Source organism: Bos indicus, chromosome 3 (genome assembly GCF_029378745.1).
Source record: "Bos indicus isolate NIAB-ARS_2022 breed Sahiwal x Tharparkar chromosome 3, NIAB-ARS_B.indTharparkar_mat_pri_1.0, whole genome shotgun sequence".
NCBI lineage: Eukaryota > Metazoa > Chordata > Mammalia > Artiodactyla > Bovidae > Bos > Bos indicus.
In genome coordinates, this window is record NC_091762.1 from 23,728,868 (window position 1) to 23,756,406 (window position 27,539).

The window sequence follows — 27,539 nt, forward strand, 5'->3', positions numbered from 1 at the left end:
ACGCTCTCTCTCCATTTGTCCCACCCTCTCCTTCCCCAGTGCCCCTGGCTCTGGGTCCATAAGCCTGTTCTCTATGTCTGCATCTCCACTGCTGCCCTGCAGATAGGCTCATCAGTACCATCTTTATAAATTCCACATACATGCAGCACTTATTTATTTTTAACATAAAACAGATCCTGAGGGTTGTGAACTAGACAAGAATAAAATATGATGTGTCAACCAACTTAGATTAGTTCACCTGACCCTGACGTGTTGTGTGCTGTTCCGTGATGTTCCTTCGTCCACTGGGTTTCCCAGGGGTGCCCGTTGACCGCTTGTGCCAGCACTCAGGCGTCTGTATCAGTGCGGGCAACTCGCATCACTGCCAGTGCCCCCTGGGCTACACCGGGAGCTACTGTGAGGACCAGCTTGATGAGTGCTCGTCCAATCCCTGCCAGCACGGCGCCACCTGCCGGGACTTCATTGGTGGATACAGATGTGAGGTGAGTGAGCGGAGCAGGCAAAGTCAGAGACCTTCCAGAAGATGGCCCGCCTCTTACAAACATGGGCATGTTGAGTTTAGCTGCATGTGTCTGGTTTTCACAGTTTATAGATTTCTTTTCTTCTTACCAGTCATGATTACATTGTTTTCTAGTCACTGTTTCTTTCTGTCCCCTGTGCATTAAGTTACAAGAGCTCTGGTAATCTATTTTCACAGAAGTCTGGAACCGTCTTACTTCCACAGGATTGCTTCCAGAATCCAGAGCTAACATACTCTGCCAGGGTGCATTTCCCAGCCTACCCAGCCCAGTGGCCCCTGGTACTTCCCTGAATAAGCAGTTGAGATAGGAGAAGCCACTTTGAGGAGTGGCCCTTTGACCCATGTCATCTTTGTAAACAGTCACTGGTCAATCGACTAATAATTCTCTCAAAAAAATGTTACCCAGCCTGTTCTGTGTAGCATCATACTGTTACACGTGTATATTTGAGGGTGTATATATCTTTTAAGGGACGTATCATTGTCTTCTGCATGCTGCAGTCCACGGAGTCACAGAGTCAGACACGACTTAGCAACTGAACAACAATAGCAACAACATCATTGTTTTCTTAATGTCTGGGCTGATAATGATTAGATCAAGATGTTGACAAAATACCAGAGACATGAATTTGATACCAGTTTAGGCTACCTAGCAACACTGAGAAAAACTCTTCTTCTCATACATGAGCCAAAGATGGCTTCAGTGTATTGGTCCCTGTTTCTTATTTTTAGTTCGAAAGCCACTGGTACCATTGTTTTAAACATAGCCCTAAGAAGTAGAATTTATTCACTTAGGGCCCGCCTGCTTTATGTGTTCTGCAAAACTGCACCTGCACTGCTAGCCATAGGTCAGATGAGCCCAGGACGTGAAGATACCAAGCCAGTGCTGGCCTTCAGAGCTCTGTGACCCAGAGACTCTGGCCTGGCCGCTGAGTCTTATCACCAAACATGTAGGCCCCCTCTGTTACCCTCTTCCCTCTGAGTTCATCTGCCCTCCTCTTCTTATCCTTTTTTGTCTCTCTCTGAGTCACATCTCTATTAAGGTTTGCATGAAAAGTCCAATGAAAGATGTTAAAGTTATTCATATGCAGTTTGTACTATTAATTGAACATCTTTTTGTTCAGCCTATACACAGATCTTTGTTTTGAGCTCTCAAAAGTACTCAGACAACATTTTGTAACTGCTGCTGTTGCTTTATAGGTTCACCAAAAATGGCATTAAAAAAAAGAAAGGAGATGTTGCATAGTTTTAAACCAGAAGGTGGCATTTCGTACTTATAAAATTCGATAGCTATACCGGGAAGCATACAGCAATCAATTACAGTAATTTTGCTGTGAGGGACTCAAAGCATTGCCCAAATAGAGCCACTTCCTGGTCAGTGTTTTCTTCCTTGATCAGCCCTGAAAGCCCTAGAACGCCTACATCTAGCACAGCTAGCTTGCCCGCCTCTTGATGCCCCACCCCTGCATCAGCCAGTTTCTCACACATAAATGTGTAGTTCCCTGAACATGGGGGTCAGTAAATACATGCGTTACCTTTACTGCCATCCCCATATACCATTTCTGTGAGCCACCAGACCCCCATCACATACAAAGGAATGAATGTTTTAAAGATGGGAAAACCTGCACACAGAAGGGATGGATGGCTTTTGCACAGGCATCATTTGAGATATCCCTCAGAATATTCAGTCCTTGCCTTCCTTTTCAAGTGGCTTTTTTGGCTAGAAGTGATAAATGCCAGTGAGCTGTGAGTTGACCCTGCATGAGACAGTGAGTAGGGAGTGTGATGATACCAGAAGAGCGTACAAGAGCCGGGTGGGGTTTGGCAGAAAAGGGTCACAGTAACTTACCCTATTTCATTTGCTCCTATGATATGCGTCCAACAATAGTCCAACATTTCTTGTTCTTTTTGCTTTGCTCTTGGCAGTGTGTCCCTGGATATCAGGGTGTCAACTGCGAGTATGAAGTGGATGAGTGCCAGAACCAGCCATGCCAGAATGGGGGCACCTGTATCGACCTTGTGAACCACTTCAAGTGCTCCTGCCCACCAGGCACTCGGGGTATGAAATCAGCCTTACCTGTCTTCCATCCAGGGCATTCTCTAAGTTGTAAATGCATTTTTAGTCTCGTGAAGGGATTTTTAAAACAAGATTCAGCAGTATTCTGAATCTTAGAGATTCAAGCCATTTCATTGCTCTCTTGCCAAGCTCCGGTGTTCTAATGCCTGTTCTCAATTCTGTCTGGTTGTTGTTGAAACCCATGAAACACAGAATGTGCAAATGACATAATGTTGCAGCAAAGTTAATCTGGCTAGCAAGATCTCTTGGTGCTTCAAGGGAAAACAACCAGTAGCCTCTTGAATAAATTATTTGTATTTACCAGCTCGTGTATTTTTCTAAACTTCCAAGTCTTGCCTCCATAAAGTGGGAAAATGAATGAAATGAAAACATTTGCCTATTTTCGTAAGCCCAAGGGGAAAAGGTTGATGGTCCAAGAATGAACTAAGAATTACAATAAGACCTAATGAGATACAACCCTAGATGGTGGATGGTGGAGCCATCATTCCACCAGGGGCATTCTCCTGCCTGCAAACAATCTCCTGGAAAGAGCTTGGAGTATTATTTTTTAGAAGAGATGTAGTTATATGGTGCCTGTTCTGAGCAGCACGTCAAAAGAAAAAGCCATCCACAATGGTGGAAAATTGATTCTCATCAAAGAGAATAGAATGTTAGAGAAATATTTATACTGTCTTAAAGCTTTGGGTCAGTGAATTTTGGGTTTCCTTCTTGAGTTCAGAGTTGGCTAAATTAGAATGGAAAAGTGCCCCAGTAGTAGGCTCGTTATTGAGCAGTGAGATTAACAGGGAAGACAAAACTAAGGAGAAAGCCTTTAAATACTTGAAGATTTGTTCCATTAAAGGAGAGTTTTTTCTGCTCAGTACTTGAAAGAGAAGTAGAGGTTAATTTTAATTCTAGAGGTAATATTATCCATTAAAAATCCTGTTAATATTTTTATTGAGGTCACATTAAATTTACGAATTGGTATAAAGAAGACTGACATCTTTAGAATGAGGAGTCTTCCTAACCAACCCATTGTGTCTTTCTGTTTATTCAAGTTTCCTTTTGTGTCTTTTAGGTCTACTTTAAATTCTTCGTGTAGGTGTAGTACATTTCTTGTTAAGATTGTTCTTAGATATTTTATCTTTTGCTATTGCTATTGAAACTGAGGCCTTTTTTTTTTAATACATTTTTCTTTTCTTTCAAATAGTCTTGCTATTACAAGTGGTAAGAATACAGTACTGTTTTTCTTTCTTCTGTAATTTTTTGAATTAATCATGAAATCACTTATAGAATAGTCATTGATTTCTTTTATTTCTTCCTCAAAAATATGTACAGATGTTCATACTTGATGGCTCTTTTACATATATAACACATTAAATGAGTTCTGTTTTAAATGGCATAACCTTTGAGCTCTCAATAGGATATTTCCCTTCTATTTTTTTGATAAAAGATATTTGTGCACTTACACTATTTTACAGAAAAAGTCATTTGTGTAATTCAAAATTTACTTCCAATTCTTACCAGTGATTACTTGTAGTCTATTTATTTATGGTTATATTCTTTTTAACTGTTTTTATATTTTAAATCAAAATGAATACATTAATGAAAAGTTACCAAATCTCTCTTGAGTTCCAATTTCCTTACCTTTCAAGTGGAAAAATAATACTAGCTATGCCCTAAGGGATTGCTTCATCACTGGGTTGTGTGGGGAGAACATGAGAAGCCCTGAGTACATCCTTTGCTTACTGGTGTCCAAGAGAATGGGCACAATCCTGGGTCAAGCGTGTGTTAGGCCCTGCCTGACCGGAATGGTTCCAGCCTGACTAATTGTGGAAATGCCACCAGGGCTGGTTTTCCCTTCCTGGAAGGCAGCGTTCCAAGAACTGTAATAATTTTCTCTCCCTCCTCTCTCTCCTCCAGGCCTGCTTTGTGAAGAGAACGTTGACGACTGTGCCAGGGGTCCCCACTGCCTTAATGGTGGCCAGTGTGTAGACAGGATTGGGGGCTACAGTTGTCGCTGCTTGCCAGGCTTTGCTGGAGAACGCTGTGAAGGGGACATCAACGAGTGCCTGTCCAACCCCTGCAGCTCTGAGGGCAGCCTGGACTGCATACAGCTCACCAACGACTACCTGTGCGTCTGCCGCAGCACCTTCACTGGTGAGCTGAGCACCTTTCCAGCTGCCCTAGCCACTCTGCCTCGAGGTGGGGTGGGGGTTCCACTGAGGAAACTAGGCCCTGCATGACACATCCCAGCCCCAAGGGAAGCTCTTCTGGCCCATGGACTATAGCCCGCCTGGCTCCTCTGTCTATAGGATTCTCCAAGCAAGAATACTGGAGTGGGTTGTCATTTCCTTCTCTGGGATCTTCCTGACCCAGGGATCAAACCCGGGTCTCTTGCATTGCAGGCCGACTCTTTACCATCTGAGCCACCAGGGAAGGCCACAGGTAGTCGTTGGTGAGCTGTATGCAGTGCAGGCTGCCCTCAGAGCTGCAAGGGTGAAAATCTAGACCAGCTTAATTCAAGAGCCCAACTTTTTCCTAGGCCTGCGCTCCACAGATGTTTGTGTTTGCTCCACAGATGTTTGTGTTTCCTGAGAGAGATGCTATCTCTTTTGTTATATATTAATTACATCATATTGTAGCAGAAATATGAAAAAAAAGAAATAGAATGTTGGGAGTAGTTGAGCAAAGTAACGTTTTAAATTGAGGTAAAATACAGATAAAGTTTACCATCTTTACCTTTTTTAAGTATACAGTTCAATGGTATTGAGGATATTCACATTGTTATGCTACCATCGCCACCATCCATCTCTGGAATTCATTTCATCTGAGCAAAATAACAGCTCACGTTCAGGAACCTTACATCTAACTCTGGTTTTGTCACCCTGCCTCCTGTGGCATGTAGCGACTTGAGTGATTGGGTTGTCGCTGCCATAGTGACCTTTCTACCTTCTGGGATCCAAAGAAGTTTAGGGTCTTCTTGGACGCTTAAAGGGAATAGATCCAAATTGGGCTGTTTAACCAAAAATCAACTGATGAGGGTACGAACAGGAAAACTTCAGAGGTCACAAACAGGGCCTGCATGCTAAGACTTGGCTGTGTTCATCACAGATTACAAAGATGAGTGAGTCCTGCCTCAGAATAGGGGTTTTATCATAGACAGTTACTAATTATTTCTGGAGAAGGGCAACTTGGTGACTTTGGGGGGCTAAAATAGCTGTTTATATCTAAATTTGGCAGTACCATCAGTTACCTGGAAATCTGTCTTGCACTCCTGGGGTCAGTTCACATTTTTTGTTGTAGAAGTATTCTTTGGAAGTCAGATGAGAGTCTGCGTTAGTCTACTTACTAGTAATCTGGAAAGTTGAACTCTGCTACATTCTGGGCTTATTATATCCAGACATCCCCCCCTTCCAATTTTAAAGATATATTACCTTTAAGAACTTTGGAATTTTATTTTAAAAAAGGGGGGGAGGTGGATTTTGAAATATGGAAAACACCTAGGTACAGCATCAAAAGAGAAACAATCCAATATGAACATCACACGTTTGAGGCAACCCTGGACAGAAAGAGTATGAACAATCTGTCGTCTCATGCTGGTCATGATCTGCTTGAGAACTGGCAGACAACTGCCTCCTGTTCCTTCCATTACCTCTGAGGCTTCTTTATCTGGAAATGCTGAGGAGCCCTACGAAGAAAGAGGGAAATAGGCGAAAGGAGTGGAGGCCACCTTGAATTGGGGTCCCGTAGCCAGAAGTGGTGTTTCTACATTTTCCACACCTGTGAATTAAAAAATCCTTTGACTCTCAATCATAGTTATGGTGGGAATATTAAGCTGAGGGTTTTTTTGTATGATTGTTTTAAATTTTTATTGGAATATAATTGCTTTGTAATGTTGTGTTAGTTTCTACTAACACAGCTGTGCAGGTAACCCTAACATAAGCTGTGTTTTAAAACAATGCCAATTAGGTTACAGAAAGGCTGGACATTATTGAAAACAGATGTCACTGATGAAAATTCAATATAAACTGCAAATCAACATTTTTAAAAATTAATTTATTTTAATTGGAGGCTAATTACTTTACAATATTGTGGTGGTTTTTGCCATCCATTAACATGAATTAGCCACGGGTGTACATGTGTCCCCCATCCCAAAAGTTTTTCCTTTTAATTTTTATTACAGTATAGTTGGTTTACAATGTTGTGTTACTTTCTGCTGTACAGCAAAGTGAGTCAGTTATACACATTTATCAATCCACTCTATTTTAGATTATTTCCCCATGTAGGTCATCGCAGACTATGAGTTAAGTTCCTTGTGCCATACAGTAGGTTCTTAGGAGTTATCGGTTTTATCTATAGTAGCGTGTATATGTTAATCACTGTTTTAGATGTATTGGCCTGGTGTAGCCTGTCTTATCAAGTAGACAGTGTTAACAAAATGCAGTGGATTTTTGCTAAATGTTTTTGCCTTATGAAAGCTAAAGTGCCTTCAAAAAAAGCTTAGGTGTCATTTTCTTTTTCTTTTTTTTTTGAGGGGTTAGTCATTTTTTGTACACATCTTGTTTTGTGAGTCGGTTCAGTCGTGTGCCATCTGCACTTATTACTGTAGACAAGACAGATGAGGGAACTGTCCTGAGTGAGTGATGGGCCAAGGATGTTGGGATCTAGCATGTGCCTTCCTCATCCTCTCATGTCCCCTTAGGCTTAGAACTCAATTCTCACACCTCTTGCTCCCTCTCTAATCCTTTGACTAGCTCACATCCCAGTAGTATCCTGTTCAATAACCTGAGTTACTGCTTTCACTTTTAAAACCCCCTTTCATTTTCTACTCTGAGGTCGTCACTGTGAAACGTTCGTCGACGTGTGTCCCCAGATGCCTTGCCTGAACGGAGGCACTTGTGCTGTGGCCAGCAACATGCCCGATGGTTTCATCTGTCGTTGTCCCCCGGTGAGTGCCACAGTGCCTACTGAATTCCATATAGCCTGAGACAGGGCCGAGAGGAAACCTGGCATTTCCGAGCTCTGTGGGGAGCTTTCTTGGTGGGGGCGTTTCTTAATGTTAGCCTCTTTAGGAGAAAGTGCTTCCGTTTTCCATTTAGAACTATTAAAATACTCCCAGAAACAGTGAGCTCCCTGGTCTGTGACTGTCAATCCTCAGAGGCACTAAGGGCAGTGGATATTCCCTTGGGAACAGGGCTAGTGTATTTGGCTTCTGGGTCTTGTGCTGGAGGGTAGTCTTGCTGCCCAGACTGGGACAGAGTTTTTGGAAATGCTACTCTGCTCACATCCCTCGACAGCAGTTATTTGGGAACAGACTGCTTCTTCAACTAGAAGGAAGTCTTAACGTTAGCCATTTGCTGTGCAAACACTTTTGCTCCTGCCAGAGGCTAAAAGCTTCCTAACAGATGAGCAGAGGGATATCAAAAGGAAACCTGTCCAGTAACCTTGGCCTGGACTGAGGGAGACGTTCAAGAACGAGATGACATAGGAAAGTCTTTTAGACATCCAGTCCTCTGAAGTGAGTTTTTTCCCCTGTAAAGTCACCGTATGAGTGATCTACTGATGATTTGGAAAGGTGCTAATAGGTTTTGGGTCACCTTATCCTAATGTGAACTCTGGACTTCATTTCTAGAAGCAAGCTCTTAGAGTAAAAAAGTTGACTTGAAGAAATCTCTTCCTAGAACTCGGTCCAGGAAGCTACCTGGAGGCATCTTAGCCAAGAGTCTAGTCTTTACCTCCCTAGAGGTGTGGCGTTGAGGGGGCCCGAGGGAGAATGGGGCCTGCCCTCACAAGTCACCTGCCATCCTCATTTGTTCACTGATTCCCACAGGGCTTCTCTGGGGCACGATGCCAGAGCAGCTGCGGACAGGTGAAGTGCAGGAGAGGGGAGCAATGTGTGCACACGGCCTCGGGCCCCCGCTGCTTCTGCCCCAACCCCCAGGACTGCGACTCGGGCTGCGCCAGTAGCCCCTGCCAGCACGGGGGGAGCTGCTACCCTCAGCGCCAGCCTCCTTACTACTCGTGCCAGTGTGCCCCGCTGTTCCGGGGCAGCCACTGTGAACTCTACACCGCCCCCACCAGCACCCCTCCCGCCACCTGCCTGAGCCAGTATTGTGCTGACAAAGCTCGGGACGGCATCTGTGATGACGTGTGCAACAGCCATGCCTGCCAGTGGGATGGGGGGGACTGTTCCCTCACCATGGAGGACCCCTGGGCCAATTGCTCCTCCCCGCTGCCCTGCTGGGAGTACATCAACAACCAGTGCGACGAGCTGTGCAACACGGCCGAGTGCCTGTTTGACAACTTTGAATGCCAGAAGAGTAGCAAGACATGCAAGTAAGCGCCCAGGGTCCCCAGAACTGAGGGGCAGCGCTGTCACTAACACACCTCGGTCTCTTGTTCTTTTGCTGCTAACCGCTCCAGTGCTTCGGCCCAAGCCGCCTCTGCCTTCTGGACTGGCACCAGTTGCCCTCTTCTTCCTGGTGCCATCCTGCCCCATCACACACTACCCTGTGCTCTCCCTTGCTGACCGAGGGGCAGAAACGCTCACTGCACAGCCACTCTCTGCCTGTCTCTGCTTCCTCGCCTGCTGCTGCCACAGGTTCCCAGGGGAAGTGACTTTTGGAAGTGTTACCCACTGTCAGGCAGCCTCTCACATAATCTGCCTGCAGCATGGTTGCAAAGGTCTGTACCCATCTCTGTTCATCCCGTGTCTTTCCCTAAGACTGGGTTTCCCCTCCAGATTCATCGGGAAGCATCTGCTAGATTAGTCAGCCTAACCCTCCTGGTCTTCACTGCTGCAATTATAGGGGCCTTTGTGGGTTACGTAATAGCTTTCCATTTAGTCATCCCATTTGGTTCAACCCTGATTAATTCTCAACAACCTTGTGAGGCATAGGTGTTGTTAATGGCCTTTAACAGATCAGGGAAGGGAGACTTGGGAGGTTCAAGAACTTGCCAGAGCAGATATAGCTCCTCCTGACTCCTGATCTCCTCACTGAGCTAGAGTGGCAAGTTGGACTGGGTGGTGTAACCATCAAGGGATGGGAGTGAGGAGGGAGAAGGGGAAAGTGGAAATCCAACGATTTTTGCATCAACAGGCTTTGGGAGTCAATTTCCATTTCCCAATGTTTGAAAGATGCTGTACAAATTAGATCTGGTATCCTGTGTGGGACACACTTCTTGCCACCTACCTTCCACAGTGAAGATTCAGTCTTGATTAGAGAAGAAATGGGCCATATCAAATGGGCCAAAGGTCAACTGTACAGCATCTCTTGTTGGTATGGGGTTACTTTCCAGTTTCTGGAAGCGCTCTCTAGAGTCTTGTTTTACTGCTGGAAACCCAGAGGCAATGGATATAAAAATAAAGGAAACATGAACCAGGTAGATTTTTGTTTCAGATTTGTTTACAAATCTGATTTAACATGATGACAAGTTGCCTAGGGGCCCATGAGTTTAGTGAGTAGTTTCGTTTCTCATTCAGAGAGCACTCACTGAGATGCTAAGGTGTGTAGACTGTATATACTCTAAGAAGTCAGGCACAGAGAGTCCAAGAAGGCTTCAGAGGACATTCAGGATCTAATCTGAGTCGTAGAAGATGGGTAGGAAAATCCACATTAGTTCCAAGTGGAAAACAAATAGAGCTCCACTGTGATCTTACCATATTCTCTGTCTCCCTCTGCCTAGATATGACAAATACTGTGCAGACCACTACGAAGACAACCATTGTGACCAGGGTTGCAACAGTGAGGAGTGTGGCTGGGATGGGCTGGACTGTGCTGCTGACCGGCCAGAAAACCTGGCAGAGGGCACCCTGGTCATCGTGGTGCTGATGCCACCTGAACAGCTGCTCCAGGATGCCCGCAGATTCTTGCGGGCACTGGGCACCCTGCTCCACACCAACCTCCGCATCAAACGGGATGCCCAGGGGGAACTCATGGTCTACCCCTATTATGGTGGGAAGTCAGCTGCCATGAAGAAGCAGAGACTGACACGCAGGTCCCTTCCTGGAGATGAAGAACAGGAAGTGGCTGGGTAGGTGTTTAGTTTCTGGACTTCTCAAAGCTTAATTTTATCAGGCTGAGCACTTTGATACACAAATATCATAACTGCAACTGGACCTATAAAGATGAAAGGTCAGAAAACAAAACAGTCAACCGAGTAACACAAGCCTGTAATCCCAGTCTTTACGGTTAGTGCTAAAGGTTTGCCTTGATCTTGGAATCCTGAAAAGTGGGCTGAAGCAAGTCAAGTGGCAGGGTGTCAGAACGGGCTCCTCATGTGCTAGAATCTCTAACCATTTGCCAGAGTTGGCGTAAATCCTTCTAGTGATGACTCCTCTTTGTATTAATCCTGGGCTTCTTTTCAAGGCGCTTCATTTCTGTCTCTTTGACAAGGGTGATGTTCTGCATATATTATGTCATCCACACTCAGGATTTTTTGGTATCGCACAAGGTTCAGCTGGCTAGCTAGCTCGAGTACAGATGCAGAGAGAAAGGAGAGTAAGGAACAAAAAGCAAAAGGCAGGGGTGTGTTTTTAGAGTAGCTGTATGTACCGTTGAGTACACCGGAAGGGGGAAGGGGTAGAAGCAGCCCACCAAAGGCAACTTCACCCCATTTTCTCAATTTGTCTTATGTTGCCTAAAAGTCAGAACACTTAGATGCAGCCAAACCAAGGACATGAAAGGGTTAGTCACTCAGTCGTGTCCGACTCTTTGTGACCTCATGGACTGTAGCCCACCCTAAGTGAGAATTAGTGTTTAGGGTGTAAACCAGATCTTAATTTCCGGGATCTTCCTGGAGACAACATCCCAGAGGTAGAGAGCCCAAGGCTGAGGGTGAGGAAGCGGGTCTACCTCAGATTCCTGGGTTGACATTTTCTTGCCATTTCTCCTTGGCTCCCCTCAGCTCTCAGGTATTTCTGGAGATTGACAACCGCCAGTGTGTTCAAGACTCAGACCAGTGCTTTAAGAACACAGACGCAGCCGCAGCTCTTCTGGCTTCTCACGCCATCCAGGGGACCCTGTCGTACCCACTTGTGTCTGTCGTCAGTGAGTAGCTCTAAAATTAAGGGGAAAGTGTGCTGAGGAGTGTCACTTGCAGGCAGAGAGAACGGGGCACAGCTTCCAGTGTGCAGCGCTCTGTTCCTCAGGGCTAGTGAGCTCAAAGTTGTTCTCTGAAGGAGTTTAGTGGGAATATTGAGAGGTGGATGTTTTATTCATCACTTTCCCTATCTCTCTGCACTTTCAGGTGAATCTCTGACCCCAAAACCCACTCAGCTTCTCTATCTGCTTGCTGTTGCCGTTGTCATTATCTTGTTTATTATCCTCCTGGGGGTTATCATGGCAAAACGAAAGCGCAAGCATGGCTCCCTCTGGCTGCCTGAAGGTTTCACCCTTCGCCGTGACTCCAGCAACCACAAACGTCGTGAGCCAGTGGGCCAGGATGCTGTGGGACTCAAGTAAGAGTTTGTCAATAAGCTACTATTCACAGTAATAACAAGTACGGATAAGTGGAAAATCAGATCTTGTTGAATCATGATTTTAAATTCAGAGCTCTGGCCATGCCGTGCTACTATACTTGACCGTGATACTGAATGCCTGCTTGTGGCTATAAAATAAGAGTCTGGATGCTTCAGTTCTGTACATTTTATCACAGGGATGCTCAGCTTCTGTGATGAGACACGCCTTTGTCTTAAGCTCTTGCTTAGTGGGAAAGGAACTGATATTTACTCAGACAATGGGATGTAATATTGCCCATTTTTCCCCCAGGTCAAGGCCCCTGAAAGTCTGACTGTAGCCATGAGAGTGTGTGATGGCAGAAAAATTACGAAAATTTCTATGTTCTTTTATGATATAACCCTGCTCTTATTTTATACCTTCATGATTCTGTCATGTCAGAAATCTTTCAGTGCAAGTCTCAGAGGCGAACCTAATTGGTTCTGGAACAAGTGAACACTGGGTCGATGATGAAGGGCCGCAGCCTAAGAAAGCCAAGGTAAGCTGGCCGTGGTAGAAGCACCGTTATTAGCCGTTGTCTGCTCATATTTCACATTTTTGTCCTTCGGTATCTAGAGTATCATGAGTGGGAGAGAAGGGTGGTAGTCTGTACATGTTGCCCAGGCCTTGGCTATCCTAGGTTGTTTCAAAAATCAGGACTATTTAGGTCATTGATGGCCTTGGGTTACTATGTAAGTTTTTCAGAAAGAACTCTTTAAAAATAATAAAACAAACATGCTTCCTTCCTCAAATGTCAGGTTGATGGTATTTGAATAAGGACTATTGTGTGTAAACACCAGTTTCTTTCATGGCCAGATCTCTCCCTTGTTCTCTCTGGATACTTCAAGGGAAGGTGGAGTGAGTTAGTGGAGGAAAGCCAGTGATCACTGAGTTTGGAGGCTTTAAATCTTGATCCCTGGAAACAAAAGCCATATAGCAGTAAGAGGTACATTGGGCTGAGTTTAACATGAAAAAGGAGACCATTCACCTATAGACATACGTGGCTGGGGTATGCATGTATCCCATGGATATTCTGAATAAATGCTTGAGGAAAACAGGCATGATGGTTAAGAAAATTACTACAGTCAGGACTGGATTCAAGTCCCAAACTCTGGCACATTATTTAACCTCTTTATATTTACTTATCCCTACTTTGTAAGATAGGGAAAATAATAATGATTCCTTCAATACGGGTGAATTGCCTTACCTGTTTTCTATCACATACTGAATATTCCATAAAGGTCAGCTGCTTTTAAAAGTATAATAATTATTCAGCAAATTCTTGCTGAATGCTGGCTCTGTGCTGGGCACTGGGGTGGATACAGGGTACAGGGAGGCAACCTTGAACAAGGCTTGCTCCCTGTCCTGAGGAGCCTTTCAGGTAGCATTGGGAACTGCCATGCAATGCTGTGTAAGTACCTAACACAACGCTTAGTTAAGGAGAGTGAGCAGCATGTGTTCTTTAGGACCAATAAGAGGAATTAAAGTCTGCTCTCTACTTGAAGGGTAGCTAGAAGTTAGTCAAAAAATTGGGAGAGATCCTGGGGGCGTGCCAGAGTGATCAGGAGAGTTGTCCTCTTCTTTCAGGCTGAAGATGAGGCTTTGCTCTCAGAAGAAGATGACCCCATCGATCGGCGTCCATGGACACAGCAGCACCTGGAAGCTGCAGACATCCGTAGGACACCATCGCTGGCTCTCACCCCTCCACAGGCAGAGCAGGAGGTGGACGTGCTGGATGTGAACGTCCGCGGTCCAGGTTAGTGCCTGCGAGCCTTCTCTCTGCACTGCGCCATGCCCACCCCCTGGTTCTACCTTACCCCTGTGTTTGCCCCACTCAATGATCGAGGAAATCAGACTGGAAATCAGCTTGAGGAAATGAATGTCTAAGGAAAACAGGCTTGCAGAAATTATGAATTTGTATGAGAAAAGAGGCAGGATTTCATTTTGTTTCACCTTCTGCATGCATACATGCTAAGTTGCTTCAGTCGTGTCCGCCTCTTTGCGACCCCATGGTCTGTAGGCTGCCAGGCTCCTCTGTCCATGGAATTCTCCAGGCAAGAATACTGGAGTAAGTTGCCATGCCCTCCTCCAGGGGATCTTCCTGACCGAGGGATCAAACCCACCTCTCCTGCATTGCAGGCAGATTCTTTACCATTGAACCACCAGGGAAGCCATCACATAATGCATGTTCAGCAACAAAAGGGCTGATTATTTGGGATAGATTTTAGTGGGGTAAAAAAATAATATCCCAAAACAGAGGAATAGAGAATTTGTTTAATTCATACCTTAGTGTATATAGTTTATTAATACTGGATATTTTAAAATGTTGTCCAATTTAAAAAAAGCATAGCACTTAGAAACTTGAACAGAAAAGCTTGTTTAACTTAGAGACTAGCTCCTCTTTACAGAAAGGATACTATCAAGGAAAAATCAATTGCCACTTATCACAAGAAGCACAGGGTTTTTTCCGAAAAGAATAATTTTCTTCAAATTGAGCTCTTCCAGCAATAGGGTTAAGTGAACATGAATGTCCTTCCCCTCCTTAAATACTATTTGGAATTTCCCTTTCCTCCAGATGGGTGCACCCCACTGATGCTGGCTTCTCTCCGAGGAGGCAGCTCAGACATGAGTGATGAAGATGAAGATGCAGAGGACTCTTCTGCCAACATCATCACGGACCTAGTCTACCAGGGTGCCAGCCTCCAAGCACAGACAGACCGGACGGGTGAGATGGCCCTGCATCTCGCAGCCCGGTACTCAAGGGCAGATGCTGCCAAGCGTCTCCTGGATGCAGGTGCAGATGCCAATGCCCAGGACAACATGGGCCGCTGCCCTCTCCATGCTGCAGTGGCTGCTGATGCCCAAGGTGTCTTCCAGGTAAAGATCATGTAAAGAGTTGATACCTAATGAATCTAGAATATTTTCCCTTCATTAAGACATGTAATAACCCATTACATTTGTTCAGTGATTCTTTGAGAGGATAAGGCAGATGATAAAGTCAGCCAGCTCATAGTAAAGCAGATAACACCAGTCTTCTGATTGTTCATCAGTGCTTTGTTTTTTGTGTGTTTGTTTTGTTTTTGAGGAGGCAAAACACCTCCCAAATGAAAAGATCAGGTGCATGACACCTGCCTCCGACTAGTATCTGTCAGCCTCTCCCTCTAGATTTATCTGACTATATGGACTTCCAGCTGCTCATTGGTGGTTTTCCTGACATGAGTTCACAGTGCACACCTGATGCCCTATTATTTTAGCCTTAAGAGGAAATTGAAAGTATTCTATATCATCTTAACTTGTATACCACAATTGAGGTTGTGGTATTTTTCCACATTCCCTCTTTTTTCTTTAGAAAGCAGAAGTACATTAATTTACAAAGCCATTGTAGAGCTTGGGTACCTGTTTGTTTGTATATTCATTCATCCTATTCCTTTATTCATTCATTCAACAGATATTAGTTGACTGACCCTAGGAGAACCTGGACACGAAGATAGCAAAACATTCCCTGCCCTCCAGGAACTTACAGTATAGCCTCAACTCTGATGCTCTTATGTCTGTCTTACCTTAGCTTCATTATTTTTTTGTATGAAGCTGACTCTCTTTTCTGTACTTTCTCATATTCTAGATACTGATCCGCAACCGAGTAACTGATCTAGACGCAAGGATGAATGATGGCACTACACCCCTGATCCTGGCTGCCCGCCTGGCAGTGGAGGGAATGGTGGCAGAACTGATCAACTGCCAAGCAGATGTGAATGCAGTGGATGACCATGGTAGGGATGAGAAGCAGGGATTCAGACTCCTACCTGCAAAGCAGGCCTCTAAGGAAAGAATTATTGCAAGATCCTTAAAAGCTGTCTCAGATCCGAATCCACTGAAGATTCGTTCATTCATTCCTTCTTCCTTTTGCAATATTGAGTTCAGAGATTTGAGACAGTGCGAAGTCCATAGATGAAGTTGGGAATGGATTTTTAGTGAGAGTTCTTGGATCTAAGAGCAGGTCTATGCGAGTTTTCCTGCATAGGTTCCCGGGTATACCCCTCTTGTTATGAGGATATGAGAGCTGACTTCATGGAAGGGGTAGGGTGGTGAGATATTCTAACTATATATCCTGGCATGTAATAAATAAGCAGGTTATTGTCTTCAGCATGTGACAGGCTAGATTTTGCCACACGAAGGATGTGGTACCATAGACAGATGATCCTTTTACTTAGAGGTCTTCTGAAAGCTAGGCAGCCTGTACCAAAGTGTTTCTAGAATAGGGGAAAATGAAGATAATCTTTGGTTTTTCCTGTGGGCCCCCAGAGAAAACTGGCTTCCAGCTGTTGTCTGAGAAGTTCAAGGTTTCCTTGTACAAGTCATAACACTTCCCGATGGGAGAGGTAGGACATGACCTCTTACTCTGTCTGCTTATAAAAATGTTTTTTCCTGCAGGAAAATCTGCCCTTCACTGGGCAGCTGCTGTGAATAATGTGGAGGCAACCCTTTTGCTGTTGAAAAATGGGGCCAACCGAGACATGCAGGACAACAAGGTACAGTCTGGGCTCTGAGCTGGGGGGCAGGTACAGCAGTGCCTCGGGTTATGTGTGAGGCCATTCCTTTTCTCCTGTAGCTGCTCGGTGATAAGGATAGACAAAGATGGAAGCAGATTAGGCCAGAAATGGGTCCAGAGTGCCTGAGTGCTTGCACTGGGCTTATCCAGTGAGATGTCAGGGTTGACCCTTAGCCTGCTCAGTCTGCACCAGGCTCTTCTTTGATAACTTTGGTAACCTTTTCTGCCTTTCTCTTCTTTGACGTTTCCCTTTCTCCTGGTCTTTGTTCTATTCACACACACACTTCCTTTCTTTTCACTTGTTTGTTCTTATTTGTTTTCCTGATGCTCCACGTCCTCCACCCCTGCCCCGTTCTTGGGCTCCATGATGTTTTCCTGCTTCCTCTGACTTCTGTGTCATGCTTCCCTCTCTTGCTCACCTTACCTTCTCTTGTTCATTTCCTCTTTTCCATTATTTTGTTCTTTGTCTCAGATGTTTTGTCTTTCACTTTCCTTTATTTTTCTCAGTTCTCTACATGCTTGAGGTTCTTCCCTTCATACCTTTATTTCTGATACTCCTTTTAGAGCCCTATTTTGATAAGCTCAGTGCTCTTGCAGGTGAATTTATGGCTCAGGCACATGCTTTATTTCACACTTTCCCCACTAAGAAGACGTAGCCCTCAGTAGGGCAAAGCTGGCTCTTGGGGAGAAGTAAAATAATTTTTCTTTATGTATAAATTACAGATAGCCATTCAGTACATAGGTAGGTGCACACTTTTTATCTGTGGTATTAAAATTTCATGTGGGAAGGCAGTTAGGAAAAAATGTCTAAAGGAGTGATAACAAAAAGATTGAGAAACATGGCTGTATTCTCAGGAGTGTTATTAAAACGCACTCTGCATGGGCTTTTTCTTTCTTTTTTTTTTTCTGTAGGAGGAGACACCCCTGTTTCTTGCTGCCCGGGAGGGGAGCTATGAAGCAGCCAAGATCCTGTTAGACCATTTTGCCAATCGGGACATCACAGACCACATGGATCGCCTTCCCCGGGACGTGGCCCGGGACCGCATGCACCATGACATCGTGCGCCTGCTGGACGAGTACAACGTGACCCCCAGCCCTCCCGGCACAGTGCTGACTTCTGCGCTCTCACCCGTCATCTGTGGGCCCAACAGACCTTTTCTCAGTTTGAAGCATACCCCAATGGGCAAGAAGTCTAGACGGCCTAACACCAAGAGTACCGTGCCCACTAGCCTCCCTAACCTTGCCAAGGAGGCCAAGGATGCCAAGGGGAACAGGAGGAAGAAGTCTCTGAGTGACAAGGGCCAGCTGTCCGAGAGCTCAGTGACTCTGTCCCCCGTCGATTCCCTAGAATCTCCGCACACATATGTTTCTGACACCACCTCCTCTCCAATGATCACATCCCCCGGAATCTTACAGGCCTCCCCCAACCCCATGCTGGCCACTGCCGCCCCCACTGCCCCAGTCCATGCACAGCATGCACTGTCTTTCTCTAACCTTCATGAGATGCAGCCCTTGGCTCATGGGGCCAACACTGTGCTTCCCTCGGTGAGCCAGCTGCTGTCTCACCGCCACATTGTGCCCCCGGGCAGCAGCACCGCAGGGAGCTTGGGTAGGCTGCATTCAGTCACTGTCCCGGCCGACTGGATGAACCGCGTGGAGATGAATGAGAGCCAGTACAACGAGATGTTCGGTATGGTCCTGGCTCCAGCTGAGGGCACCCATCCTGGCATAGCTCCCCAGAGCAGGCCGCCCGAAGGGAAGCATTTAACCACCCCACGAGAGCCCTTGCCCCCCATTGTGACTTTCCAGCTAATCCCCAAAGGCAGCATTGCCCAACCAACTGGGGCTGCCCAGCCTCCGTCCAACTGCCCTCCAGCTGTTGCAGGCACCCTGCCCACCATGTATCAGATTCCAGAAATGGCTCGCTTGCCCAGTATGGCTTTTCCCACTGCCATGATGCCCCAGCAGGATGGGCAGGTTGCTCAGACCATTCTCCCAGCCTATCACGCCTTCCCAGCCTCCGTGGGCAAGTATCCCACACCCCCATCACAGCATAGCTATGCTTCCTCCAACGCTGCTGAGAGAACGCCCAGTCACAGTGGTCACCTCCAGGGTGAGCATCCCTACCTGACACCGTCCCCAGAGTCTCCTGACCAGTGGTCAAGTTCATCACCCCACTCTGCTTCTGACTGGTCAGATGTGACCACCAGCCCCACTCCTGGGGGTGCTGGAGGAGGTCAGCGGGGACCTGGGACACACATGTCTGAGCCACCACGCAGCAACATGCAGGTCTATGCATGAAAGAGTCTGCCTCCAGCCTAGACACAGACTCCTCTTGTAAATGCTGCTGAGGAACAAATGAAGGTCATCCGGGAAAGAAATGAAGAAATCTCTGGAACCAGCTTCCGGAGGCAGGAGAGAGGAGAGGCTCTTATCTTGTAGATAACCTGAAGAAGCAAGTTAATTAGCTTCACTGAGCATCTGCAGGGTTTGGGGAACATGGATGGGACAAGGCTTCTTGTAATCTCTTGCCCGTCAAGTCCCCAAGTTCACTGAACTACAAGATAAATACAAGACTTGGGACCACATTTCCTCTCTTCAATACAGAGAATAAGATGGATGCCTGTTGTAGACATTCTTGCAGCCTGGAGTGCATTTTTCAGCCTTGGGGGCTTCTGCCATATCCATGAGAAGATTCTGCGGTCGATTCCTGCTGGGAGTTGTGCCCTGGAATTCTGCCAGATGTGACCTGTCTCCTGTTCTCATCCTTGGAAAATTCTTTTGACTTCATTTGGTGCTTTAATTGTGCACCTCTCTGTGGCTGGAACCCCACCTGCCTGTTCCAGGGCAGAACCTTTGTGCTTTGAATCATGCCTGTGCTGGAGGCACCTGCAGCCTCCCTTTTCCCTCCTGTTTTCCCAGTGTCCCCAGGAACCTCACAGGGTTTACCTTTATGGTCTCAGCAGACACTTTTCAAGTATGTTTCTTTAGAAAATGGACATAGTCCTTTCTCCTACATATCATTCCTAAAAGAAGAAGGGGAGCAAAATATTTTTCTTTGAACCCATTTAGGGGACCAGGACCCCTTTCAAGAAGCTGCGCCTAAATTCTCTTGCCTACATGCTGGGTTCCTACAAACCTTACCAGGAAGAAGAGTAAGCATCTTCTTTTTTTCCATGTGTCCGCCTAGTAAGTGTGAAGGTTTTATCCTTGGCGGTGTAGCTAATATGACCCCTTTAAAAAAGCAAAACCCAAACAGACCAAGGTTTGGAATGTTGGAATGACCAAGAGAGCCAAGAGATACGCTAACTCAGGCAAGAAGTGATTACCCACTAACCAGTCCCTGCCAAGCATTCTGTTGACCGCCAGCATCAAACACGTTGTTAGAGGTGTTAGAACCCTTGGCCTGCTTCACTCACACATCCAGCAGATGGAGATTGTTGTAGTTATTGAGCCTTCAAATGACATTCCCTTGCCATTTAGAACTGAACTTTAGTCTGCTCAAGGGCCTCCTCCCCAACCCCCATGACAGTCATCTTCCCCTGGTCAGGTGGTCACAGTCTCTACTTCCTGACATTCCTTCTGATCCCAGGCCCCTTTCACCTATCTTCCTGCCACACTTCGTGGTCTGATTACTTGTGCACCCAGTAGGTCCTCACTGAACACCTGGGTTTTCTGTGTTCAAGGGTGGGAACTAGAATGCTGGCCTAGTTTCTGTGGCCAAAGCCAGTCTTATAAGAAGGTTGGAAAGGGAGGAATTATGAGGTAGCCTTTGCTATTTTTTGCTCCCAGTTCCTTTTATTTCAGGTGGTCATGAGATTCCCCATTAGGCAACTAACATAGACACTTATCAGGGATATTTTCCTCTCATAGAGTCACCTTCTAGATGATAATGGACAAGAATAGACTTACTGTCTTGTCATCTTCATGTTCAGAGTGTGATTGCATCTCACCCACGTCTGCTTCCTGTATTTGTGGTCTTGGTAACTCTTTTGACCCTCTATCAAGGACATGCATTCTATCCAACACTAGAAAGAGGAGAAAAGTAGTTTTCTTCCTCTTCTCCCTGAGTTAGCTAACAACTGGTTCTGTCTCCACACTGTCCCTTCTGCCTGGTGCTATGATATCATGACAATGGAAAATCAGTTCTTCTGGGAGCATCTTGTAGATATGAATAGGTGGTCTGCCCACTCCGTGTTGGCTTCAATGATAGTTTTCCTTACTGCCTTGCCTGAGTTCTTCCCATTTACCAGATTTATCTGTCTGTGGCTTCATACGGAAACCATATGTGTCTGTTAGCATGGAAGTCTACAAAGAGTTTTTCTAGTCCTGTCCAAGTTCACTGAACTAAAATATAATTCATTTCCCCTGATACAAGCAGATTATTTTTTCATTCTGTATTGTATTCTCTCATGTGGCAACTCTGCCAACCCCTTTCATAGTGTGAAGCCTTTTGTCATTCTGAATGGTGATTCCTTATCCTTGGACCTATTCGCTGATTCACAGATGGGGAGGACGCCTCTCCATGGACCACTGTGGACCTCACCACACTTACACTTCTCTGTCATCCCATTCCGGCCCCTCTTCTTCACAGTGTCAGCTCTGATCTAGCAGCTTGATCCCTTATAGCCTCCTCCGTCTGTAAGCACATTGTGGGCCTAACTTGCTTGCTCCTCTTTGGGATCCTTTGGGTTTTGCAGAAGTAAATATGAAAGCTGCCATTACAAACAACAGGCTTCAGTGATAAGGAAGAAGACACTGCCTTTCAAGCATTTATCAGTCACTTAGATTGTGAAGAACCTGTGAGTTGTATTGAGTAAAAGAGAAAATAAGATGAGGAATGACTTTCTCAACTGGGTTCTGAAGTGGAGACTTAGGTTTGTATGGGAAACATCTTTTATGACAGGTCTATGTCACCCTCTTTGCCCCTCACATTCTTGTTTTATCTTTATAAATTCTTCCTTTGAGTCATGTTCTGTCTGCCTTTGGGGATATATTTTTTATTTGTTTGTTTCTTTTGTATTAAGCATCATTTTCTGATTTACATGTTGGTAAGGGAGAGAAAGGTTTGAGGGAAAGAGAGTGAGAGTTAAAGATTTTATGTAAGCAATCAGCTATAATGCACAAGTCCATTCTCTCATCATTATTAAGTTTGCTAGTTCATAATTCTTGCATAAAAGAGAACCAAAGGTGTAATATTCCATTGGCAAGTGGTTTGGGGATTTTGGCCTTAACTAATATACTGAATGTACGGTGACTGAGAGGACAAGTGTATATGCCCAGAGGCTCCCACTCATAACTGTTTGGTACTGTGGCTTCTTACTTGTGTACATTTCTCTTAAAAGTGATATGATATCTGTTTGTATGAGAAACCCAATAACCAATAAAATGACTGCATATTCCTAACTATTCATGGTAAGGAAAATGCACAATTTGTTTTTAATTTTCAAAGTTTCATTCTAAAAGTAGTTACGACAAAATTTATATGGAAGCATTTTTATCACAAAATAAAAAATTACATGTCAAGCTCAACAGACATTGCAGTTTTTATTTTCCATTCTTCATCCCTACTTTGCAATGATTTAACTCATGATGTCATAATTTGCTGAGAGAGAAAACATTTTCTTTTCATTCTGAATCCCATATAGCCTAGCACTAGTCTTTTTTTCTTTCTCCAAGTAGTAGTAGTTCAGTCACTCAGTTGTGTCTGACTCTTTGACCCATAGACTGCAGCACACCAGACCTCCCTGTCCATCACCAACTCCCAGAGCTTGCTCAAACAAATGTCCATCGAGCCGGTAACGCCATCCAACCATCCCATCCTCTGTCGTCCCCTTCGCCTCCTGCCTTCAGTCTTTCCCAGCATCAGAGTCTCTTCTAATGAGTCAGTTCTTCGCATCAGGTGGCCAAAGGATTGGAGTTTCAGCTTCAGCATCTGTCCTTCCAATGAGTATTCAGGACTCATTTCCTTTAGGATTGACTGGTCTGATCTCCTTGCAGTCCAATGGACTCAAGAGTCTTCTCTAACACCACAGTTAAAAGCATCAATTCTTTAGTGCTCAGCTTTCTTTATAGTCCAACTCTCACATCCATACATGACTACTGGAAAAACCATAGCTTTGACTAGATGGACATTTGTTGGCAAAGTAATGTCTCTGCTTTTTAATATGCTGTCTAGGTTGGTCATAGCTTTTCTTCTAAGGAGCAAGCGTCTTAATTTCATGGCTGCAGTCACCATCTGCAGTGATTTTGGAGCCCAAAAAATAGTCTGTGACTTTCCATTGTTTCCCCATCTATTTGCATGAAGTGATGGGACCTGATGCCATGATCTTTGTTTTTTGAATGTTGAATTTTAAGCCAACTTTTTCCATCTCCTCTTTCACCTTCATCAAGAGGCTCTTTAGTTCTTCACTTTCTGCCATAAGGGGCTTCCCTCATAGCTTAGTTGGTAAAGAATCTGTCTGCAATGCAGGAAACCCAATTCAATTCCTGGGCTGGGAAGATCCACTGGAGAAGGGATAGGCTACCCACTCCAGTATTTTGGGGCTTCCCTTGTGGCTCAGCTGGTAAAGAATCTGCCTGCAATGCAGGAGACGTGGGTTCCATCCCTGGGTTGGGAAGATCCCCTGGAGAAGGGAAAGGCTACCCACTCCAGTATTCTGGCCTGAGAATTCCATGGACTGTATAGTCTATGGGTTCACAAAGAGTCAGACACGACTGAGCAACCTTCACTCATTCTTTCTCCAGGCAGAGAATAAATAAATGCTCTTGAGGAAAAGCTTCAAGATTTAGCTTGATGCTAAATAGGAAGCATCACAAGACTAAGTTACTTTTCTGTGCATTAAACGGACAGTGGCTCAGGAAGAAGTGCCTTCTAATGGAAATGTAGAATATCTGCTAAAGCAAGAATTGAGATTTGGGATATAACTAATAAAACTGATGGTGCTGTTAACTAAACCATTAATTTACAATGTTATTTCTCTTTAAATTTTGTATAGAGTTAACATATACAGCTATAAAATATTTTGCATATATACTTCTGTATATATATACACACATGTATACATACACACATTACCAAGTTCTTTCATACATTTACTTGTAAAGGCAACCAGTGAGGTGTTTGAACACAAATATTTGACATTGATACTATATTTTAAACACAGTTGGTATCATATTGGGGTTATCCTGAGAGTGCTATAATTTTATATAAAATATACTTGAGTCTTCATGTTGGGTTTTGAAATGATGTAAAAGAAAAATGAATTTGAGAACTAAGGAATGTCTTGCCCAAGTCTGGTTCTCTGCAGGCTGGCTTCTCAGAGCCTTTCAGATTCTGTGGCAATGAAAATTTGCTCCATGGAGCTGTACTGAGTGGATCTGGGCTGTCCATCATATCCTGTTCCTGCAGCTGGAAGTATAGAAACCTGGTGCTTGATCATGCAGGGACTGTCCAGGGCTTTCCTGGGCATGAAATGCAAGAAGGGAGAGCAGGCCTGGAGGTCTTGGGCTGCTTTATCACACAGCTGGGCCAACAGATGTGGACCCCAGGCCATGGTTACACCAGAGGAGGGGCTGGGCTTCCCTGTCATGTAGCTAAAAGGCCTCACAGCTAAAGGAGGGGCAGGGAGTTCTTTTCTCAGAACGTCATGATTGAACAGTCATCTTTAATGTCTGCACACTTTCCATGATGTGATGGGCACTAGGCAATCTACAAGCCTGTCACTGCTTCTGCTTCCAAGTTCTCCTAATAAACACTCTTAGGCATGCTGTGTGGTGGTTGGGTAATTCACCTCACTTGGTGACAGCATTTTTCTCTTTTTTTAGGCCAAGCCACGTAGCTTGCAAATCTTAGGTCCCCGGCCAGGGGTCGAATCCAGGCTAGCGACAACGGAAGTGCAGAGTCCTAACCACTGGACTGCCAGGGAATTCCCTGGTGACAGTATTTTTTAAGTGAAATATGAATCAAGTGCTTGCAAAAGTCCTAAAGAGAGATGGTGCATGTGAAGTGTGTGTGTGTGCGCACAAACGTGTGGTTGTGGTGTATATTTGTAGCTGTGTGAATGTGTGTGAAACAGAATGAATATAACTTTTCCTTCTTTTGAAATGGACCTTAACAAAACACATTTGAAATATTTGCACCAGTCAGGTCCCAACTGCAAAGTGTGGGCAAACAATTCAAGAAGGGCTTATTTACCAAAACTGATTATGACATGCGTGTAGGGTTTGGGGGAAGCCTAAGGGGTATGTGGGGTGGGGTGTTGGGGAAGCCTAAGGGGTGGTGCAAAAAGTCCTGGTTATCATCAGCATCTATTACCACTTCAGGTCCAAAGCAGGAGAAGGCTGGGAGAGGTTACTGAAAACTGGAAGGAAGGAGTCCTATAGAATGAGTTAACTCAAGGAAAGCTGTGACTTCTGCCAGGGGCACCATGAGCCCCAGACCCCCTCACTACAAGGAAGCCAAGACATGAACACCCTGATCTCATTCCCCACCACGCTTCCACCCTGGACTTCCTATTTGCTGAATCCATGTGGAAGTCTGAACATATAGGAGTCTGTTGGAATTGAACTGTTGATACAGGTCAGCTTCCTGGAGGAGAGATCTTGGTGGAGAAAGATCTTAATTCAAGAAGGGCTTAATTCAAGAAGAAAGGAGAAAGGAAGAGAGTGGATCTGGAAGGTGAAAACACAATAGTATCCAAAAATTTTCCCTCCAATGATTACATTTTTTATAAGAACATACAATGGAAAATTACTCAGCCTTTAAAAATGAAACAATGCCATTTGCAACAGCATGGATGGACCTAGAGATTGTCACACTGAGTGAAGTCAGAGAAGGAGAACTGTTGTATGACATCTTTTATATGTGGAATCTAAAATGAAATGACACAAATGAATTTGCGTACGAAACAGAAACAGACTCAGAGAGTGAATTTATGGTTGCTGGGGAGAAGGATGGGAGGGAAGGGTTAGTTAGGGTGTTCGGGATGGTCATGTATACACTGCTATACTTAAAACGGGTAACCAACAAGGACCTACTGTCTAGCATGTGGAATTCCACTGAATGTTACGTGACAGCCTGGATGGAAGGGGAATTCGGCGAGAATGAATACACGTGTATGTATGGCTGAATCCCTTCACTCTTCACCTGAAACTATCACATTGTTAATTGGCTATATATGTTAGTTGCTCAGTCGTGTCCAGGTCTTTGTGATCCCTTGGGCTGTAGCTCACCACGCTCCTCTGTCCATGGGATTCTGCAGGCAAGAATACTGGAGTGGGTTGCCATTTCCTTCTCCAGTGGACCTTCCCAACCCAGGTCTCCCGCAATACAAAATAAAAAGTTAGAAGAAGAATATATATTTATTGCTCATGTGGAAGCTGATTTCCTGGTAATTGAATTAATTACCATGTTCCAATGATAACATCTCTAAAATACTTCTACTGACAGCCTGCCATTGACATGTGAAGGCAAGAAACACAAAGTAAAAAAAATCATGTATTGACAATTGTAACTTAACTTCTTTTCCTGATCAACTAGTGTGTTTCTTCACCACTTTGTCTTTGAGTTAGGGTGGATAAATTATGATGCTGTCACTCTATTGGAATACTACCCAGAAATGAAAAAGAACAACATGCAGCAATATGAAGAGCTGTCACTGACTTAATGTTGAACAAAATAAGCCAGACATGAAAAATACATTCTGTATGATTCCATAATATAAGTCAGAAAAGCAAACAGCTCCTAAGGATCTGAATAGTGGGTACTTTGGAGGGACAGGGGTCTTGGCTGAGAAGATGATAAGAAAAGTCTATTTTGGAGACTGGAAATACCTTGACTTTGGTGGCGATTTCATGAATGTATACATATATAATATTTTATGTAAAATTTAAGATTAGTGAATTTTACTATGGTGAGTTATACTTTAGTAAAATGTATCTACAATACTGACAGAAATGTATAAACACCTAGTATAAATATTATATAACTATGATTTTACATTACAGAATTATAAAACATTAATATTTTCTATTTTACAGTATATGCCTATAGTTCCTCACTAATTCCATTTGCTTCCCTTTCTTCCTCCCTCCTTCCTTTTTCAATTATTGGTTTTCATTAATTTAATTTGTGGAGATTATTTCATGGTGAACAACATTGTAATTTACAATAGATACTCCATGAAGCAAATATAGTTTCAAATTCAGTTATATAAATTGTGGAACTGCAGAACTGCAAAATGACTTAAGTGAGCAAGGCAAGCCAGCTGTTGACTAGTGGGCAGGAGTTCTGGATAATTAATACTTGGCTGCTGTTTGCACTGTCTAGTGCCAGGTTATGGTTTCAGTGTGTCTCCCTCTGATGCCCTCTTGCAACACCTACCGTCTTACTTGGGTTTCTCTTACCTTGGGCGTGGGGTATCTCTTCACGGCTACTCCAGGAAAGTGCAGCCACTGCTTCTTACCTTGGATGAGGGCTATCTCCTCACCGCCGCCCCTCCTGACCTTGAACGTGGAATAGCTCCTCTAGGCCCTCCTGCGCCCGCGCAACCACCACTCCTTGGATGTGGGGTTGCTCAGAAAACTAGTCAAACTAATCACACTAGGACCACAGCCTTGTCTAACTCAATGAAACTAAGCCATGCCCATGGGGCCACCCAAGATGGGCGGGTCATGGTGGAGAGATCTGACAGAATGTGGTCCACTGGAGAAGGGAATGGCAAACCACTTCAGTATTCTTGCCTTGAGAACCCCATAAACAGTATGAAAAGGCAAAATGATAGGATACTGAAAGAGGAACTCCCCAGGTCAGTAGGTGCCCAATATGCTACTGGAGATCAGTGGAGAAATAACTGCAGAAAGAATGAAGGGATGGAGCCAAAACAAAAATAATACCCAGTTGTGGATGTGACTGGT

The 27,539-nt window shown here is 44.6% G+C and overlaps 1 protein-coding gene across 3 annotated transcripts in view; it reads left to right on the plus strand.

Annotated features, from left to right (window-relative positions):
• Positions 1 to 22,154, plus strand: part of NOTCH2 (notch receptor 2) — a 208,282-nt gene extending 186,128 nt beyond the window's left edge. For all 3 annotated transcript variants that reach the window (XM_019956709.2, XM_070785817.1, XM_019956708.2), the window contains exons 21-34: positions 298 to 482; positions 2,444 to 2,576; positions 4,497 to 4,733; positions 7,412 to 7,524; positions 8,407 to 8,912; positions 10,263 to 10,610; positions 11,484 to 11,626; positions 11,826 to 12,036; positions 12,476 to 12,572; positions 13,661 to 13,829; positions 14,649 to 14,950; positions 15,696 to 15,843; positions 16,505 to 16,602; positions 17,535 to 22,154. In XM_019956709.2, the coding sequence (XP_019812268.2) occupies positions 298 to 482; positions 2,444 to 2,576; positions 4,497 to 4,733; positions 7,412 to 7,524; positions 8,407 to 8,912; positions 10,263 to 10,610; positions 11,484 to 11,626; positions 11,826 to 12,036; positions 12,476 to 12,572; positions 13,661 to 13,829; positions 14,649 to 14,950; positions 15,696 to 15,843; positions 16,505 to 16,602; positions 17,535 to 18,923 (4,079 nt within the window). In that variant the 3' untranslated portion in view covers positions 18,924 to 22,154. The remainder of the gene's footprint in view (positions 1 to 297; positions 483 to 2,443; positions 2,577 to 4,496; positions 4,734 to 7,411; positions 7,525 to 8,406; positions 8,913 to 10,262; positions 10,611 to 11,483; positions 11,627 to 11,825; positions 12,037 to 12,475; positions 12,573 to 13,660; positions 13,830 to 14,648; positions 14,951 to 15,695; positions 15,844 to 16,504; positions 16,603 to 17,534) is intronic.
• Positions 22,155 to 27,539: the final 5,385 nt, after the last annotated feature.